The sequence below is a fragment of the Buteo buteo genome, chromosome 10, assembly GCF_964188355.1.
Source record: "Buteo buteo chromosome 10, bButBut1.hap1.1, whole genome shotgun sequence".
Lineage (NCBI taxonomy): Eukaryota > Metazoa > Chordata > Aves > Accipitriformes > Accipitridae > Buteo > Buteo buteo.
The window spans coordinates 16,338,336-16,355,125 of NC_134180.1; the positions used below are offsets into that span (position 1 = coordinate 16,338,336).

Sequence of the window (16,790 nt, forward strand, 5' to 3'; positions counted from 1 at the left end):
AGCTCTACCGGCACTCCTCTTACCCCTCTTGAAACACAAAATATGCATATACCTCCAACTCAATGAGTGCAAAGAGCATTATTGAAATAATACTTAGGACGCATTTAGATCAGCAGTGCTCTGTTGTAGCCAAGGGAAGCATGACAGTTTACACTACTTGGAAGCTGAACATGTTAATCTATATAAACACACTGTGTGTGTGTGTGTATAAATAGATATATGTGTGCTATAATAACTAGTGTGCATCTCATAGTAACTCAGCTGCAACTTTAAACTTGGATTTAAATGTGATAGGGAACTTTATTACTTGTAATATCATATTACCACAAGAACTAGCAATATATACTGTAGTTCAATGAGCACAAGTTACATTTAAGGAAAATAAAATAGAACTTTTCCTTGTCTTCTCACCTTCTTGCTGCTCTAAAACACAACAGAATTCTTTCTTACAACATCTTTTAATTAGTTTTAAAGTAGTAATATTTAAAGTCTAAATGCAGTGATTTTCTGCAGTAATGTTTTTCCTGCATGCATATATTCAATTAATTAAACTTTGATTAGTAAATGCATCTTTAGTTACAACTAAAAAACAAAGTTCTGAGTATAGTGAACTACTGTACAAATAGTTAAATTTACATTTTACATAACATACTATTATGTAAATATCTGATTGCAGTTACACAAAAAGATACAGAGAGAAGAGTGTTTTACTAAACATTTAGGAAAATAGTGTTCTAGTTTAATTTATGAATAACAGTATAGTGTTCCCTCTTGTCCAATTAAAGAATTACTTTCATTTTTAGGCTTCTCATGAGTAGTTAATCACAGCTTTTCTGTAGGTCTTCATTAACAGAGGCTGCTGTATATGAGCATCAAGGATACAAAGTGATACTTGTGTCATTTGTATTATTCCCATATCAGCCTTTCTAAAATTCTGGCACCCAACCTCCTAGTACCAATTTTATTTTGTTTCTAACAGCTGTTTATTTGCTTTACTGTATGCTGATAAAGAAAAATAGGAAAGAATCAGACCCCTTGCATATTGTAGTGAATAGCAAATATATAACGTTATTCGGACAAAAAGAAACCTACTGCCAGAGTTTTTTTTTCTGAATAATGCAATACATTTTTCTGGCACAGTAAACAGGAAAAAAAGTCTAGACAAATAAAATGACATTGCTGTACTATTTTTAGCATTTCATGCTCAAGATGAAGGCATTTATTCTTAAATATTTAAGGATGCTATTTTAAAATCTTTCCTTTCATAGTAAGACCACAACATGCTCATTAATGTGCTGTTTTATGATGCCCAAAGAGAAGCATGCATTAAGTGATGATAGGAAGATTAGTAGCTTAAAAAGAGATTTACAAAGAGGCAACAAACTAAAGCTTTTGCTGCCACTTAAATACTACTTCAGCATTAAGATGGCTTGCAACACATCACAGCTACTTACTAGAGTATCTGAAGTGGTTATTCTGGTGGTATTTAGTCCTACCAGAGATGGGAGAGTTTGGGACATCCAGTTAGAGATCATTGCCATGGTACTAAGAACAGCACCAAGCTTCAGCAGTGGAGGACTCATTGCTGTGGAGCTAATGAGTTTTCATAGTGACTGATTATCAACCCAGTGCAGGCTGGCAGTGAGAGGCGTGACTGCAGCACACAACATCCACAGCATGAAAGGAGATCAAGCTACCCAGATTTAATCATCCATTAAAAACACTCATATCCTTATTTGCCCTCTGTCTTTCTGCTCTTACTAACAAATACTTACGACTATCTTATGCTGACCACTAAATAAACAGTCCTTTCTGTGCTAATAATCATTGCAGTTTCTGGTGGGAGATGGCATGGGTGAATTACCTCTTTTTAGGTGCTAGAGAGTCAATTAGCACTTAATTAGTTCAGTCCTTGCAGAGTGGTATGTGTTCTTGTCTGAAATGCAAAAGCTCAGTCACAAACCCAAACACAAATAACCCCCCATTCCCCATCACTGCTTTGGTAGAAATATGCTCAGGTCTGTTTCTAAATGTGATACTATACTTGTCCAAGTGGATGGGGAAGAACTGTCAGCCTGCCCATGAAAACACCAGAAACCTTTCTGAACCTTCCTTGATTTGTTGATCTCACATAAATTACAAACATCAGTGACTTTCTAATTCGCACAGCTTGTCATTATGATTTTTGTTGTTCATAAAAGAACATTGAAGCAGTAAAGATTCACATTTCTCAGTGTTCTTATTAGTTTACAAGTTTTTATACTGAGAATTACTGCATTACATCCAGGGCTGGCAGACTCAGTATGTCTTCATTGCTGTTTGGATGTGAACAGAAGACAAATTGTGGGTTGCTCATGTAGCTTTTTGAGGCTTCTTTTGGCTCTAATCTGCTTTTAAATCTACTGTTGTCTAGTGCTGTAGAATGATCTCCAGGTTCAGTAGCAATTTATCTTATTCATAAATTTAAGAAGTGTAGGGAAAAAAAAAAACCACACCAGAAAAAAAGAGTGTAGAAATCACTGTGCCGTTGAGGTAGTTTTACTTTCTTAGAATTATTTTAAAAAGAAGGTATGCTGAGCAAGGGTTTCTAACAGCAATTATTTTAGTGAGAACTTGCTTAAAAGTTTGCAGAGAGATAGACTACTGTATTTTTCCCAGAGGCAGTTATGCACTTTGTTTCTGAATTTGCTTCCAAAAGACTATATTTTTCTTAAGGAATTTTGGTGGGTTGTATGAAGGAAATCTGTAGTGAAACTGAAGGGGTGTATTTTTATAGGAGTGTGTGATCATGAACACATTTATTAAAGCTACTAAAACCCTACAAACAGTTTTTCAGATTCTCAGAGCTCGTACACCAAATTTAGGCTAGACTTTTCCAATATTCATTCAGCATTATTTCAATAAATCTCTGCAGTTTAATGAAGACACATGGAAAATTATTTTTTTTAAAAAGAAATTGAAAAACACATTGAGAGCTATTATATAATCTTATAAGGAGTCTTCCAGCAATAGAATACAGAGAGAAATGCTGTGTATTCAAGTATTATATATTTTCTGGGAATTACGCAGTAAGGTGAGATGTGAAATGTTTCAAATACTCAAAAAACCTAATTCACTGAAGAGATGCATTTGAAAACAGTGAAAGAATATGAGTTTGCTTATATATGGCTTCTGCACAGAAAAATAAGCTTTTTGCTGGTTTCTCTGTACATATAGATATTGTAGTAAAAGACCTAAATATGAAAATGATAATCAGTTAAATATTAAATGTGTTGTAGTTTTATTTACCTGTAGCCTGTTGAACACACACACTTGTTTGCATGCATTTTGACTTATTTCACATACTTTGTCTAACTGATACCAAAACTCCTGGACAAAATAACACAAAAGGGCCATTTTAACCAGAGAACTCCGATCGGTTTCAAAATATGAACTGATAGTTGATTATGCTGATGTCTGAATAAAAAAAAACACAGTTTTTTTTCTCAGTTCCAAAAAAGTGTCCCAGTAAAAAAATGCTGTACTGGGTCAGTCTCCTTGATCCATTTAGCTCCTTTCTCTAACAATGGCCAACAGTGGATGCTTAAAAGAGGACTGTAACAGGAGAACAAACATATAGTAATACTTTTCTTGGTGTAACCTTCCAGCAAACTGTGGTACTTATTGCGCCAGAGGTTGTAACTTTGTGTTCAACAGTCTTTCATGATGCTTTCTGCCATGAATTTCTCAAGTAACTTTTTAACTCATATGTACTTTTAGGAGGCACTGGCATGGAGTTCCACAGTTTAATTATGTCTTGTGTGAAAAACATACTTACTAGAAGTCATGATTAGATTGCAAATTTGAGAAATGCTGTGTTCAATCCAAATCTGCAATTTTCCATTGGAAAACCTTTTTTTTGAAAATTATAACCTTCATCTACTTCCAACAACCAGAATTGCTTTCAGCTACTTAATAGAAAAAACCCTTCATCAGTGCATTTGGATACTGCAAATATGGTAATCAATCCCATGAAACAACTCCGTTTTGTTAAATCTCATACCACTGTTGATACCTTTGAAAGCCAGTGGTGACTCTACTTTCTGTTGTTCTATTGACTCCAAAGGAGAAAAGTAAACATAATCACTCCCCTCCTGACTGTTTTAATCTTGGAGAACTTATATTCAAAAGACAATAAAAGGCTTTTCTGAAGTCCAGGTGAATAATTACTGCTGATTATCCTTAATCTAGTGTATTGTCAACTCCTGCAAAGAACACTGTTTGCTTATTATGATTATTCCTAACAGATGACATGCTGTGTGGTTCTTGTGATACAGTATTCATTAATGTAGTTTAGAACCTTATTTTCTTCCAACTAGTTCACCTGCTAAAGAGAAAACCTGCTGACATGTGATTCACAGTATCACTGCTAGATACATCTTTAAAGAGCATAGCAGGAGATAATCCTCTAGTACTCTTGGCTGGTTATATAAATTAAAATTACCGTATAGTTCGTATCTGGTTGATATCCCCATGGTGCTGAAGTTAGATTCCCCTATAACTGCACAAGGGCTTTAAAGTGCATTTGCACTGTAGTGCAGGGATGATGGCAGGTTGTAGAGGTGTTTGTGAGACTTCTAATGCAGCCCTAGCCTAGGGACTAACAGTAGTGTAGCTTACACTGGAAAGCTGCAAAACTGTTCTTCTAGGACTGTATGTAAGTATGTGGCAGCTGTGTCCTATACTGCTGCAAATTTAATGCTAAACTTGGGTTCGCTTACATAGGCTACAGCTTTCCCCTAGATAGGGACATTAGTTGTTCAGTGTAACGTCAATCTTCTATGTATCTAACATTCCTCATCTCATGCACCCATTTGTCAAATAGATGGTTCAGAGTAGTATTGCAAGAGAAGACATATGTGGGAACAGAGACAGTCTCTGAAAAGTGGAAATAGTCACTGGAACTATATTTTGTTTGTGTTCTTAGCAGAACTGTAGAAATGTCCCAAAACTCTTTCTGTTAAAGAACTAAAATTTTAAAATAATTTTAGCTGTATTTTGCCATAAATATTTGGGTAGATTTAAAAATGGCAAGCAAATAGTAGAAATTTTTTGTGAGAGCAACACCTGAAATCACATACACAAAGATCTTACCAGAAGCCACAGAATAACTGAATAGTTATTCTCATCTTGTCTCATTAGGAAGTAGAAACAAAACCTTATGATCTGTGTTTCATTTCAGCTCTGTGTTTTGCTTTTGGTTTTTTTGTTTGTTTTTTTTAAAGGTGCAATTTCACATTTCTAGTCTATGGTAAACTGCTGTGAAGTAGTTTTCTGAACAAGAGCTAGAAAGCAACAGCAGTTCTAAAATCTGAACATTATTCTTTATTACTGTGACATTTCTACTGGTATAACTGCTTCTTTTCATAGCTAACTACTCCTAAACTCAGTAAAAGCTAAAATATTTATACAGAATAACTACAGATGCCATATTTTGATCTTACATAAAAGTATGTAAATCTGTAATAAAGTTGGTGTTGTTAGCAGAGTTACTGTATACCAGTTCTATAATATTCAATTATTATATTGTAAATTATTAGGGGCATTAAAGGTATTATTAAGATATTGTATGAATGGCCTTATTTATCGTTATTATATAAGAAGTTGGAGACTCTTCTAGTCTCTGATATTTACTTTCACTTTGAGATCCTGTTGCATTTTGATGTGGGTTAAATAAAGTCTAGTGTATACAGCCCAATGCTATCACTGCTGAGGTATGATAATCTCTGTATTATAAAAAGTAATTAACGTCAGTATTAGGAATATCAACAAAACAAATGTCCTGAGAGTTAGCAGTATGTGAACACACACACATAAATGCATGAAGAATGTCTAATTATCTCCTGGCTGGAGGAAAAGAAAAAATGATTGTAAGAAAGAGGAAAGAGGGAAGTTCAGCAGCAGTCCCTTAGCCCTCATGGCAGCTTTTTTAATGTATGTAAAAAAAAAGTTACCTTATTCCCAAATATTTCTTACAATTCAAAATCATGGGCATAGGTAAATGCTATAAAGCCTTTGCCTAAAACCTTGCATTTTCTGCAGATAGAGATCCAAGTGATTGCATACTCATGGCTCAGCTGTCTTACATAGCTTCCTTTGAAGCAGAGCAAAGTCAGGAATCTTAAATCTCAGTAAGTTTGTACTTTGACAGGTTAGGTTTAGAAAGTAAGTTCATGCATAAAAGTCAAAGCTTCCCTTGTTATAGTGTTGTTCTATAGTGTATAAAGTTCTTTTTCTTCATGTGATATATTCTAGTGGTAACTCAGTGGTACCTTGATTTTAAAAATGTATGTCAGTACATTAGTCACGTTCCTGAGCATTATTATTTATTCACATAAGGTTAATGCATGTATAAAGCAAAGTTCTCGGAATTTGAATAGCAATTAAAATTCAAAGAGCTGCAGGTGGACTTAGAAAGTACATCTTTGCCCTTTCAGTTCAATTCCAAATCTCTGACTTTAGAAACACTGAGAAAACATTAGCTTCTTTGTCTAACTCTATGTTTTTGTTCAACAAAAACCTCTGCCTTTGCAGTGTTACTTGTGAGTAGTAATATCCAGGTTCTTTGTAAGAGCAGATTGAGAGGTATGTGCCCTTTCTAGAGAGTATCTTTTCACCAGCTCATCTGTGCATACACAGTGACATTCTTCAGTTAGGCATCTCCACTGATAGAAAAAAGTACTGAGCAAGGAATTTTTAAAGTCTGTTATCCATGACATGCTTCTATACCAATGCTGTTGAGGTGACATTCTTTCTGAAGTAGTCTTAACTATCTGCGTATTAATTTTTCAGGCTTCAGGGAGCTTCCTTTGAATGAAGGAAGACATTGTTCTTAGAGAGCATTTTCATGTTCTTTTCCCACCTATTCTCTTGTGTTCTGCTGTTAGCAATACCCAAGTGTACAGAGTAATAAAATAGCATGTCTACAGTGGGCTTAGTTCATGATGAGAATTGCCTGAACCTAGAAGCAGGCTGGGCAGTGTGCTTTAGGAAAGTTTGCAGTTAATTGAAACAGCTGGGGAAAAAAAAAAATGGGAAGGGAAGGACTAACTGAAATGAAAACAAAAACTTCTTCAGTTGATTTCCTGCCATTTTAATTTGCAATAACATTTATATCAGATACTCAGTAAAACCTCATCACTTTTTCCCTCAAATGTGTGATATGATGATGGATCTAATGGGAGAAAAAGAGTTCAGTGAAAACACCCTTTTCTGTTCTGTCCCCTTTATTTCTCTGGGTGATCAAGGTTATTCATGCTTACTCAGAAAGCTTCTTTTCTAAAATATAAAGAGATATCTACTTAGTAGAGAGTGACTAAAGATTGTGCAGAGTCCTTTTCATTTCAACACTGGCTGGGAATCTGCATGCTTTTGGAGGATCCTGGGATCCCTCCTCTTGCTATGAAGATCTATAGAATGGCAGGGTGCAATGTTCAATGGTCCTGGGTCTGGAATTAGTTGGGCATCGCACAGTAATGCTGTTTCAATGTTCTTTTGAAAACTGTAGGGACTGGATATAAGGATTTATGAATAATTCCTCCTGGACTAATCCTCATGCTTCAGGTTTCTAACTATGTGTAATTTTGTCTTTTTTCCATCCTCAAAATACATACTATTCTGTTGAGGGCAGGTGAGGCAGAAGAGCTGGCTTTCACTGAGGATTAATTTAGAAAGAAACTTGTTCTTCTAAGATGTCTAGAAGCTGAAATTCACCATGAAGTTAGATCATATATAATCCTGGAGTAGAGCTTGAGCCATGAAAATCGGTGAATTCTGTTGCAATTTAATAAAATAGGTGGTTTCAGCTGGCTCTGACTGCAACTAGATGTCAGAAAACAGATGTAAGATAGAACAGAAGTCCATTTAGACTCTCTGAAAACGGCCAGTATAACTTAACCTTCCTCTGGTTAATGTATGCTTACAGCTTTTGGCAGTCAGTGGTTACAGACCCCTAAACTGGAGGTTGCCTGTGGACTGTCACATTTAATAGCCACAGGTAAATTTGTTCAGTCCCTTTGTAAAAACTCCTTGAATCTTTGTAAGAAAGAAAAAGACAAAAATGAAGAAAGTAAAAATGGTTTGTACAATGAAATTCCCTGTAAAAGGGGAATTTTGGCTTTGGGAAAATACTAATGGGCTGTGTTTGTACTTATAAACACAACAGGGTTGGGGCATGGTGTTGGACACTGGCCCATAGCAAACCATACTGTTTGTTGTTAACACACACCCTGATCACCTTTTCCTTTTATGCTGGGCATGATTCAGAGTTAGATGGTTTGGAGATGGATGCAGCATTTCAGGAGGGAAAGAGAGTAGTTTTGGTGTATGGAAAGGAGCTGTGCCTGGGGGTCCAGAGTGCAGCTCATCTCCTTTTTATTTAGTAGCATAGTTGTATTGACATTTGGCTAAGTGCTGTCTTTGAACTAAGAGCAAAGGAACCATCTACTGTTGTTTGATTTCTGCTGTATTCTTACAAACAGGCCTTTGTATGTCCTTCGTAAATTAACAGCTTTGCATTACAGAAACATGGCTTTATCCTTTTATTTCCTGATGCAGATGTCAAGACTCTATAAGCTGATTAATGAAAAAGTGAAATGGGGAAGGTTATCCTACTGACTTGCTCTTCATCCCACCATGTTTCATACGTTCTTTTGGCAAGTCTCTTCTTAAATTGTCAAGTCATACTGATTCCCTCTGCTAACATATCCCTGTCATATCCTCTGTAAGAATGAAATAAGGAAAATTCTTCAGAATTCTAAGCTAGTGCTTACTGCCAGTGGTCTGGCAGCCCACAGGCTACAGTACATGTAGATACTAACAAAAAATGTATACATTTAACCAGCATGGCACTGATAATGGCATTTAAAGGCAGTAGCACCTTCCTGTTAGGATTGGCTAACAACAGTGGCATTAACAATATTTCCCTTCTGAGATATGAAGATCTCTTTCAGTAGGCGGAAAGATTGAGAAAGAAAATTATGTGGCTGTTCAGAAAGCACTGCTTGTGTTTCCTGCAAAATCCTCAAAACCCAAGATTTTGTGAGTGTGTCTCATTGCAAGTGAATCCATTTTTAATGTATACTGTTTCTCAATGCCATTCTGGAAGGACTAGTTTACTTTTAATCAGGGATGAAAGCATACAAGGAATGTAAGTGAATACTGAGAAAATTCCACGGGTGATCTTTCCTGCAATTCAGAGGTGTTAATCTCAATGGTATGGCCAAATTCCAGTAGGGTTAGCTATGTTTTGTCTAGTAAAATGCTTCCTGTGGTTTCAGCTGGATACTGTAATCTGTTCTAAATGCTGTATAGTGCTTTGAGTGCAATGGAACAGGTGCTGTGTTTCACCTCAGAGATGGCTGCATTTCAGTAGTGGGTAAAATAGTCCATGTATATGCCACAAAGCATGATCTGAGATCAAAGATGCTATAAAATACTTTTGTGTTTAAATAAGGGTATAGAAAGCAATCACTTGCTATTTTGTAAGGCTGTAACAATCCTGAAAGTTTCTGGTTTGAATAATGCTGAGAATAACTAAAGATATTTATTTGGAAATTAATCAGAATTGTATTACTTGCAGAAAAATAATAGAGTATCTCATAGGCCTCATTGAAATGATGACGTACTATTTTTCTAGCTGCCTTTCTTATTTCATATACAGAAATAAAAGTTTTAAAACATATTTTACTTACAGGATTCAATTGCTCATTTTTATGAATCTTGCCTTTTACCCTGTTTTCTGTTTTGTGGTTTTTTGTTGGGTTTTTTTTTTTTCCCCCTTACTGAAATTATCAAAATGGGCATGCAATGCTCTGGGTGGCTGAGCTAGGTCCATCCTCGTGAGGGATGGGTGCCACAGGGCTCCTGAGGGCCAGAATGCTACTAGAAACTGAAGCTTTTCATGGATGAGGAATTTGGATGTCAGATTTGAAGGTCCAAGGTTCTGTTCCCAGCCCCTAGTGAGTGAAAAGAGAAATTTATTAAATTGGTGCTGTTGTCTGAAGATAGTACTGTGAGAAATGCACTCCTGTAATGCACAGCAGTGAACAAAACGAAACATAAATATGAAAAAATCCCACAAATGTGTTCCCGATGTTGTAAAGATCAGTGCTCTTACCTCTCATGTAGTAACACTGGCTTGTACAAATAAATAAAAAACTAAATAAAGTGTGGTTTAATCTTGGCTACCATTTTTCTGAAATGACAAAATGCCAATTTTGTAAGTTTTGATATGGATGATTGAGATTTCTGCGTATGGGTGAGAAGCATGATTGTAAAAGCTGGTTTTAACATGAGAAGTTCACAATAAACTTGTAAAACTTGTAGTAGAAAGGAAAAGAAAGCTGCAGGGAAGAAGAGAGAGGGGAAAACAAATGGAGCTGCAAGTACTGAGACATACTTAGTGGTGAGGTATTAGGGACTGCTACCTTTTTGCTCCTAACTTATCACTTGAATATAACAAAAGAAAGATACCTAGAAGACAGAAAACCCAAAGCATCTTTTTATAAATTTAGTATTTATGCATGGGATAGTGGCAGTCATGCTAGTGTGCCCATTGTCAGCATGGTCATTCTCTCACCTCAGGTATACCTCTCAGGTATACTCCTTGCTTTGTGAGGGTTGATATCCTTCCTTGAGAACTAACAAAATCTTGAACTGGTTAATATTCTTAGTATTGGAAGTTGCCTCTTTTTTGGGACATAGAAGGCATATAAGGCTACTGTAGTTCATACAGCTTATGATTTTCCAGGATCCCAGGCTCAGCAAGTGTGCTGGACAACCACAGATATCCACATTGTTTTAAAAGAAGTAATTTGTATTCTGACTTTCCTTCCTCCATTTCTACCAGCAGTTTGACTTAGGTGTGATTGATGTACCACTTTGCAGAGTTTTAATATTAGCACAATGCTCAGAAAAATCCATATATGCAATAGTTAGCAACTATTTGGAGGCCATGTCCTTTTGATTAGAAAACAGTGGTGTATGCTGAAAGTTGTCATAAAACTTGGCACAGAAAACTGTGAGCCAATGTAAACACTGAGATAAATGTAGAATATTTCTTCAAACTTGTGCAAAATAAAAACTGGAGAGACAGTCTAAATGGCTGTGTTCATAATATAACTATGTGGCTTGCATGGTGGTACTTAAAGGTTAATCATTTCAGTGCTTGTGATTCCTCACCCTGTAATGTGTTATCCTTTACCCCATTTTTCATGTGTCTCTGAAACAGGCACTGAATCCTATTCTCTGAGTTAGAAAGCTGTGGTCTTGGACTAATAATGAGTGATTTTTCAGGGATTACAGAACACGACTGCAGCAGTTGAGATGGTGGAAAATGGCTGGGATTTGTGTTGCTTTGCAGTCATGCAGTGGAATGTCTGATACTACAGGCTATGGCAGTGAAAGAGAACAAAGCTTTTACAGCACAGTAAGCAGTTCTGACATCAAAACTGATCAATGACTTATCCCACACAAAAGGCTCAAATTCTAGCTTCTAAATGCGAGGTATTCTAAAAAAATAACTGTACACATCATGTCACATTACACTTACTCTTTTATAGTTGCATTTTATGACCAAAGGTAACAAGGTGATTCCCAATTTATGAGATGACTGGAATTTTGCAGTTTTGCAGGGTTCAGTGAGCTGACAACAGAGGAGTATAAATGATGAAGACTCAGGCAATACCAGATCAGAAGCCTTCTGTTTACTGACATTCTATATACAGTCTGTAACCTATATTTTCAAAATGTCTTTTCAGCAGTTTAAGGTTATTTTTTATCATCTCCAGCACTTAACCTCTGTGTGCAGTCATAATCCTCTGTTTACAATATCAAAATTAAAAACTCTAGAGATGACTATTATCTCACAGGAGAAAAATATGAAATGTGTGAGGAGTGGGCATCAATGAATAGCTTAGAAGCAAAGATTCCATTTCCAGAGAAAAAGGTTTCTGTCCACAAGAAGTTCAATGCAGGCATTTTTCTTTCTACCTTGAATTAGGGGGAATTCACCAATTAAGAATTGCAAAGTCAGTGAGTCTTTAAAGGACTGCTTAGCAATGTGATTGTGAAGAATAAAATTCATTGGAAAAGCTGGTGAAGTTTTACATAAGCTTTTAGATCTACTTAAAAAAGGGCCAAGATTTTGGCTAATGAATGCATTTACATAACTTTCAAGATTTGATATTAATTTTACAGGGAAATTTAACTCATTAGCAAATGAAAGAGAACTTTAATAAAAGATTTCTACTAAATCTTGTAATTTGTTTCTGCAGCTTGGCTAACAGTGGTGCAGAAAGTGAAGGAACTATTTGCACAAAAGCAAAAAATAACTTTGGACACACAACTTGTGCTGGAGCTCCTGAAAGGTGTTTTCAATCCAAAAAGATCATTTAAAAAACATGCACAAACTCATCTCAAGGATTACAAAACAAGAAAAGGAAATTTCAATCCAAACGACTGTAAAGGTCATGAGGGTAAGACCTCCCTCCCTCCTCCAATATCAAACAATACACAGCATTTTGAAAGCAAAATCACTGTATTCTTCAGGTATGTTGAAACCTGAAAGTCTGCAGAGGAAAAGTTTTAATTCATTTCTCTGATATAACCATATCTTAAAATGGAGGTGACTAAACTACAGCTAATTACACAGTTCACCTGAGATGCATATTTGGTTTTTATGAATGTTAAGTTCCAGACTATCTGGTATGCACTCTTCTGTAATTTAAAAGGAAAAAAACCCCCATCAGTCCTAAAACATAGTACAGAATACAGTACTCAAGATCCAGATACATAAACACATTCCTCTTGCACCCAAACCATTCATATATCAGTCCTTCATACACTGGAAGTAACTGAGAATATTGATACTTTGGTTGTCAAGACAGAAAAGCTGTTGAAATTGAGTCATCATTATTGCTGGAGCTAAAGGTGAACTTCTTTAATCATGGGAAAGTATTTTGCTGTATGATTTCTGTGAACCATCATTTAGTATTATGCCTCATAATAATGTCTTTCATAAACAAACAAAGCATCATAATTTTGGTCTTCATAGTGAGCAGAAACACTTTGATTTTCACCTGGAAACCCAGTATGCCCTTGTTCATAAAAACATCAGAGACACGATGTGTGCTCTACGTGACATATTGCTTAGAGGGGTGAACTGTCTTTTTCAGCATCTTGATAGCAAGAGAGAGTAGGTTGTAAGTAAGTAGAGCTTACATTTTCAAATGTAGCTTGGGAGGACAAAATTATGAAGTATGGAATATTTCCAGTAAAATCCATGTGAAAAAAATCTGGCTGCTTTTCTCTCAAAATCTTAATCCATCTTGAGAATACTGGAGAATAGTGCCTCAGAACTGAACTAACTTTTTCAAAGATCTGATTATACCATATCTGGAATTTTATTTCCTACCTTTTATCCTGAGCTAAGTAAAGCATATTAGAGTTATATTTTTTGAATCATATTTGAATCACTCAGTACTTCAAAATATCCCATAGAGAAATGATTCAAGAACACAATGAAACATTCTTTTCAGGCACTTCTAAATATAAGGAGGTTGATGATTGCTGGTGGGCTTAAAATATTTGGTATTTGAAATATAATAAAATTATTATAGCTTTCCTTTCATTATTTGAAGCCTAATAAAATTACCTGCAAGTTGCAGGCAAGGTGCTCTTCCTGTTAAGGGGTGTGACTTCACATTCTGCTGCTTAAGAGGTGTAATACAGAAATAATTATGACTATACAGTTCTTTTCTGTATTTTACAGCTGTCTGTCCTAACCAAGTGAAAATTCTGTTCTGAGTTTTTGTCTTGCATTAGTGTCTTCCCAGCCAAGGTTCAGATCTCCTGGTGTTGAACACATTACCCACTGCACATTGACTTTTAAAAAGCACCAAGATGTTAAACCATAAAAATAAAAACTATTAATGTGAAACTGGAAAAAAATCGATACATCTTAGCCAGTTTGTCAAAGCACTGGTGGTGTTAAGGCAATTAACTAGCAATAAGAAAGCATTAAGGTCCATCATTGTTAGCCTTGGAAATCAGTTTTAAATTTATAACTAGAATAAAATAATTTAAAATCTATATAAGAAGAGATGGTTTGACAGAAACAGGAGGATGCTGAAGAAAATAATGCAGAGGTCAAAAGTGGGAAGCTGAAGAAACTGCATTTCACATATATTTCTTTTTTATTGACTTCTCACTTTTGATGGACCAGCAAATTATTGTTTATTTGTTTTCTTATGAATGTAACACATAGTCAAGCTGTCACAAATAAGGAGAAAAGTGATTCCAGATGGAACCCACCTCAGCCAATGCTTAGGGAAAATACTTGATTTTTTTGAGCCAGATGGGATGCCATAGGGCTATTTGCAAGAATTAGGTGTTTTTTTTCTTTAATGTAACATATAATGTGGAAAAAAAAAAAAGATGAAAATATATTCTCTAGCCTGAAAACATGGTTACTGCAGGGAAATGCCTGCTGCCTGTGTTCTTATTTCTCATAAGCTTTCTTGCAGTTAAAGGGGAAGGAAAGGGTCAAAGGAGCAAGGAAAGTAGAAATGTTAATGCATGACTTTAGCAGTGTGCAGTCAGTGATAACAAGAAAACTTGCCTAATGCATAGGCAGTAACAGATAATTTTAAAGATGTTGGCTTTGTCAATAGAAATAAAACCCAAAAACCCAATAATTAGCTTGTTGCAGCTTCTTGCCTATTTTAGACTGTTTAGGAAACAGACTTCTGCAGATCTTAAATCTGATGCAGGGGCTGACCACTTGAGGCTGAAGACTCTTAATAATACTTTTCTAAATTATCTCCATTGGGAGCTCTTTTTCTTTTACTACCACATGCACATTTTACAGATAATACATTTCCTGAAGGGCACTTCAACAAAACCCAGCTTGAATTTATACCATGTTTTCCTGGAAGAATTTAAGTGGAGTTTTAAAATAAAGTGCTAAATTTTAGCTCTGGAGTAACTTAATTCAATGACAGTCACTTTGTAAATGTTTTTTGCTCATTATAGTCAAATAATCAAAATCAGTTTAAAGGCAAAGCATGACTTGCATGATTTGCACAAGAGGTATATCACAATTCTTTTGGTCTGGATAGATTACCTTTGCTCACATTGTTAAGCTCTGCTCTGGACTGTGAGATTTTTGATTCATTATTCTCAGTGTACTAAGGATGCAGATGAGTTATTTCACGAGTTAAAGTTAGTGACATTTTTTCATCTGTAGTATGATGAATTAAAAATAGTCTGACGAATTTAAAATATTAAACTTACCACTGGAGATTTTGTTAAATGACTTTGATATAAAAAACATTTTGGAATGCTTCCTTTTAATCAATGGTTAATATATGAAAGAGACAAGTCCCTAGGCTGCAAATGACTTTTTGATTCACAGAAAGCTTGTCAATCAAGTCACTTTACATAAATTCAATGGTTTATTAGTAACGTGAATGGATATTTTGGGCTGAACAACAAATTCTCATTTCAAAGGGTTTAGAATAAATACCAGCTTAGACACTTTAATTCTTTTGAAAAATTGATAGAGACTTGAAATATACTTACTTTGTTGTTTAACAGGGTACTGGATATATATAGTCATAATCTAAAAGCACAACAGCCTATGGGAATGATCTAGATCCTGGGAAAGCAGACCACAAACCCACACTTAACTGGGGACATTCAAGCAATCTTGTTTTATTCTGAAATCTAACCAAATGTTTTGCTGTGGCAGTCTTTCATGTTTATTTATTGTTAAGATACATGTCTGAGTGGAACAGAAGAAGCTGTTTGCAGTTCTTGTATGTTTTTGATTCTTCAGAACTCATGGTTATGGTTTCTTAAGCAATACAAATTGCCAAATTTTTCCCTTAGCAAACCATTTTCTCTAACTCTATCAGTTGTTTTAATAAATGATAAGACCTCTTCCTAAAAAGTTTATATGGCTTATGTACATACATGGATGTAGAACACTCCCTTAACATGTATTAGTTTTCTGTGCTATATTTTGCTTTCTGGGTTTAGAACAATTGATTTCAGAATCAGATTCCCAGATCTGGATCTCTTTTCAGAAGAACTCTGTAATCTGACTCTAGATTTTCCATCTTTCCTTGCAGGGTCAAATACTTTCCTAGGTGGTGTAGTTTGAGGGTACCTGTATAAAGAAATTGAGGTATCGGACTGTAGACTTAGATTTGCTAAGGTCCAAGCCGTCCTAGGATGGACTTCCCTAGTAGTTCCTTGAGGGTATGATTAATTGCCTATAAATAAATCTTGGACCGTGCAGTATGTTTAGAACAAAGTGCAAAACACAAAGCAGTATCCCAAGCAGTCTTCCCTGATGACTTTCATTCCCACTGTGAACTCCTAGATGTATGGGAAATGTCACGGCTATAAATCCCTTAGGCTGATCAGCAGTCCCAGAGACAAACAAGAATATATTGGATTTGTAAATATTTCTTTCAAAATGTAACAAGATATCATATATAAATGAGCTCATTTGTCTGATGCTATCCTTTTTCAATGCATATCGTTAACTTGAAACATATGGAAAATTAAATGGAGGTAAAGGTAAGGTTCAGGCAAACTGTTTCAATTGGTTTAAAATAACAATGGCCTGATCATGAGTACAGAAGAAACTATGTCTGACTCCTGCAGCCTGAATGGAGTACTCCTCTCAAGCCTGAAATGTGGGATCATAGACACATTGGATCAAGGAGGCAGAGTGGAGGAGA

At 35.6% G+C, this 16,790-nt stretch overlaps 1 protein-coding gene across 2 annotated transcripts in view; it reads right to left on the bottom strand.

Moving 5' to 3' along the window:
- OLFM3 (olfactomedin 3) overlaps window positions 1-16,790 on the bottom strand; it is a 68,057-nt gene that overhangs the window by 22,436 nt on the left and 28,831 nt on the right. The window contains exon 1 of one of the 2 annotated variants that reach the window (XM_075038796.1): window positions 1,431-1,583. The exons of the other annotated variant lie outside the window; for it this stretch is intronic. Coding sequence (XP_074894897.1) covers window positions 1,431-1,583 — 153 coding nt within the window. Of the gene's footprint in view, window positions 1-1,430; window positions 1,584-16,790 lie in introns of those variants that run through there. 2 annotated transcript variants of the gene reach the window in all.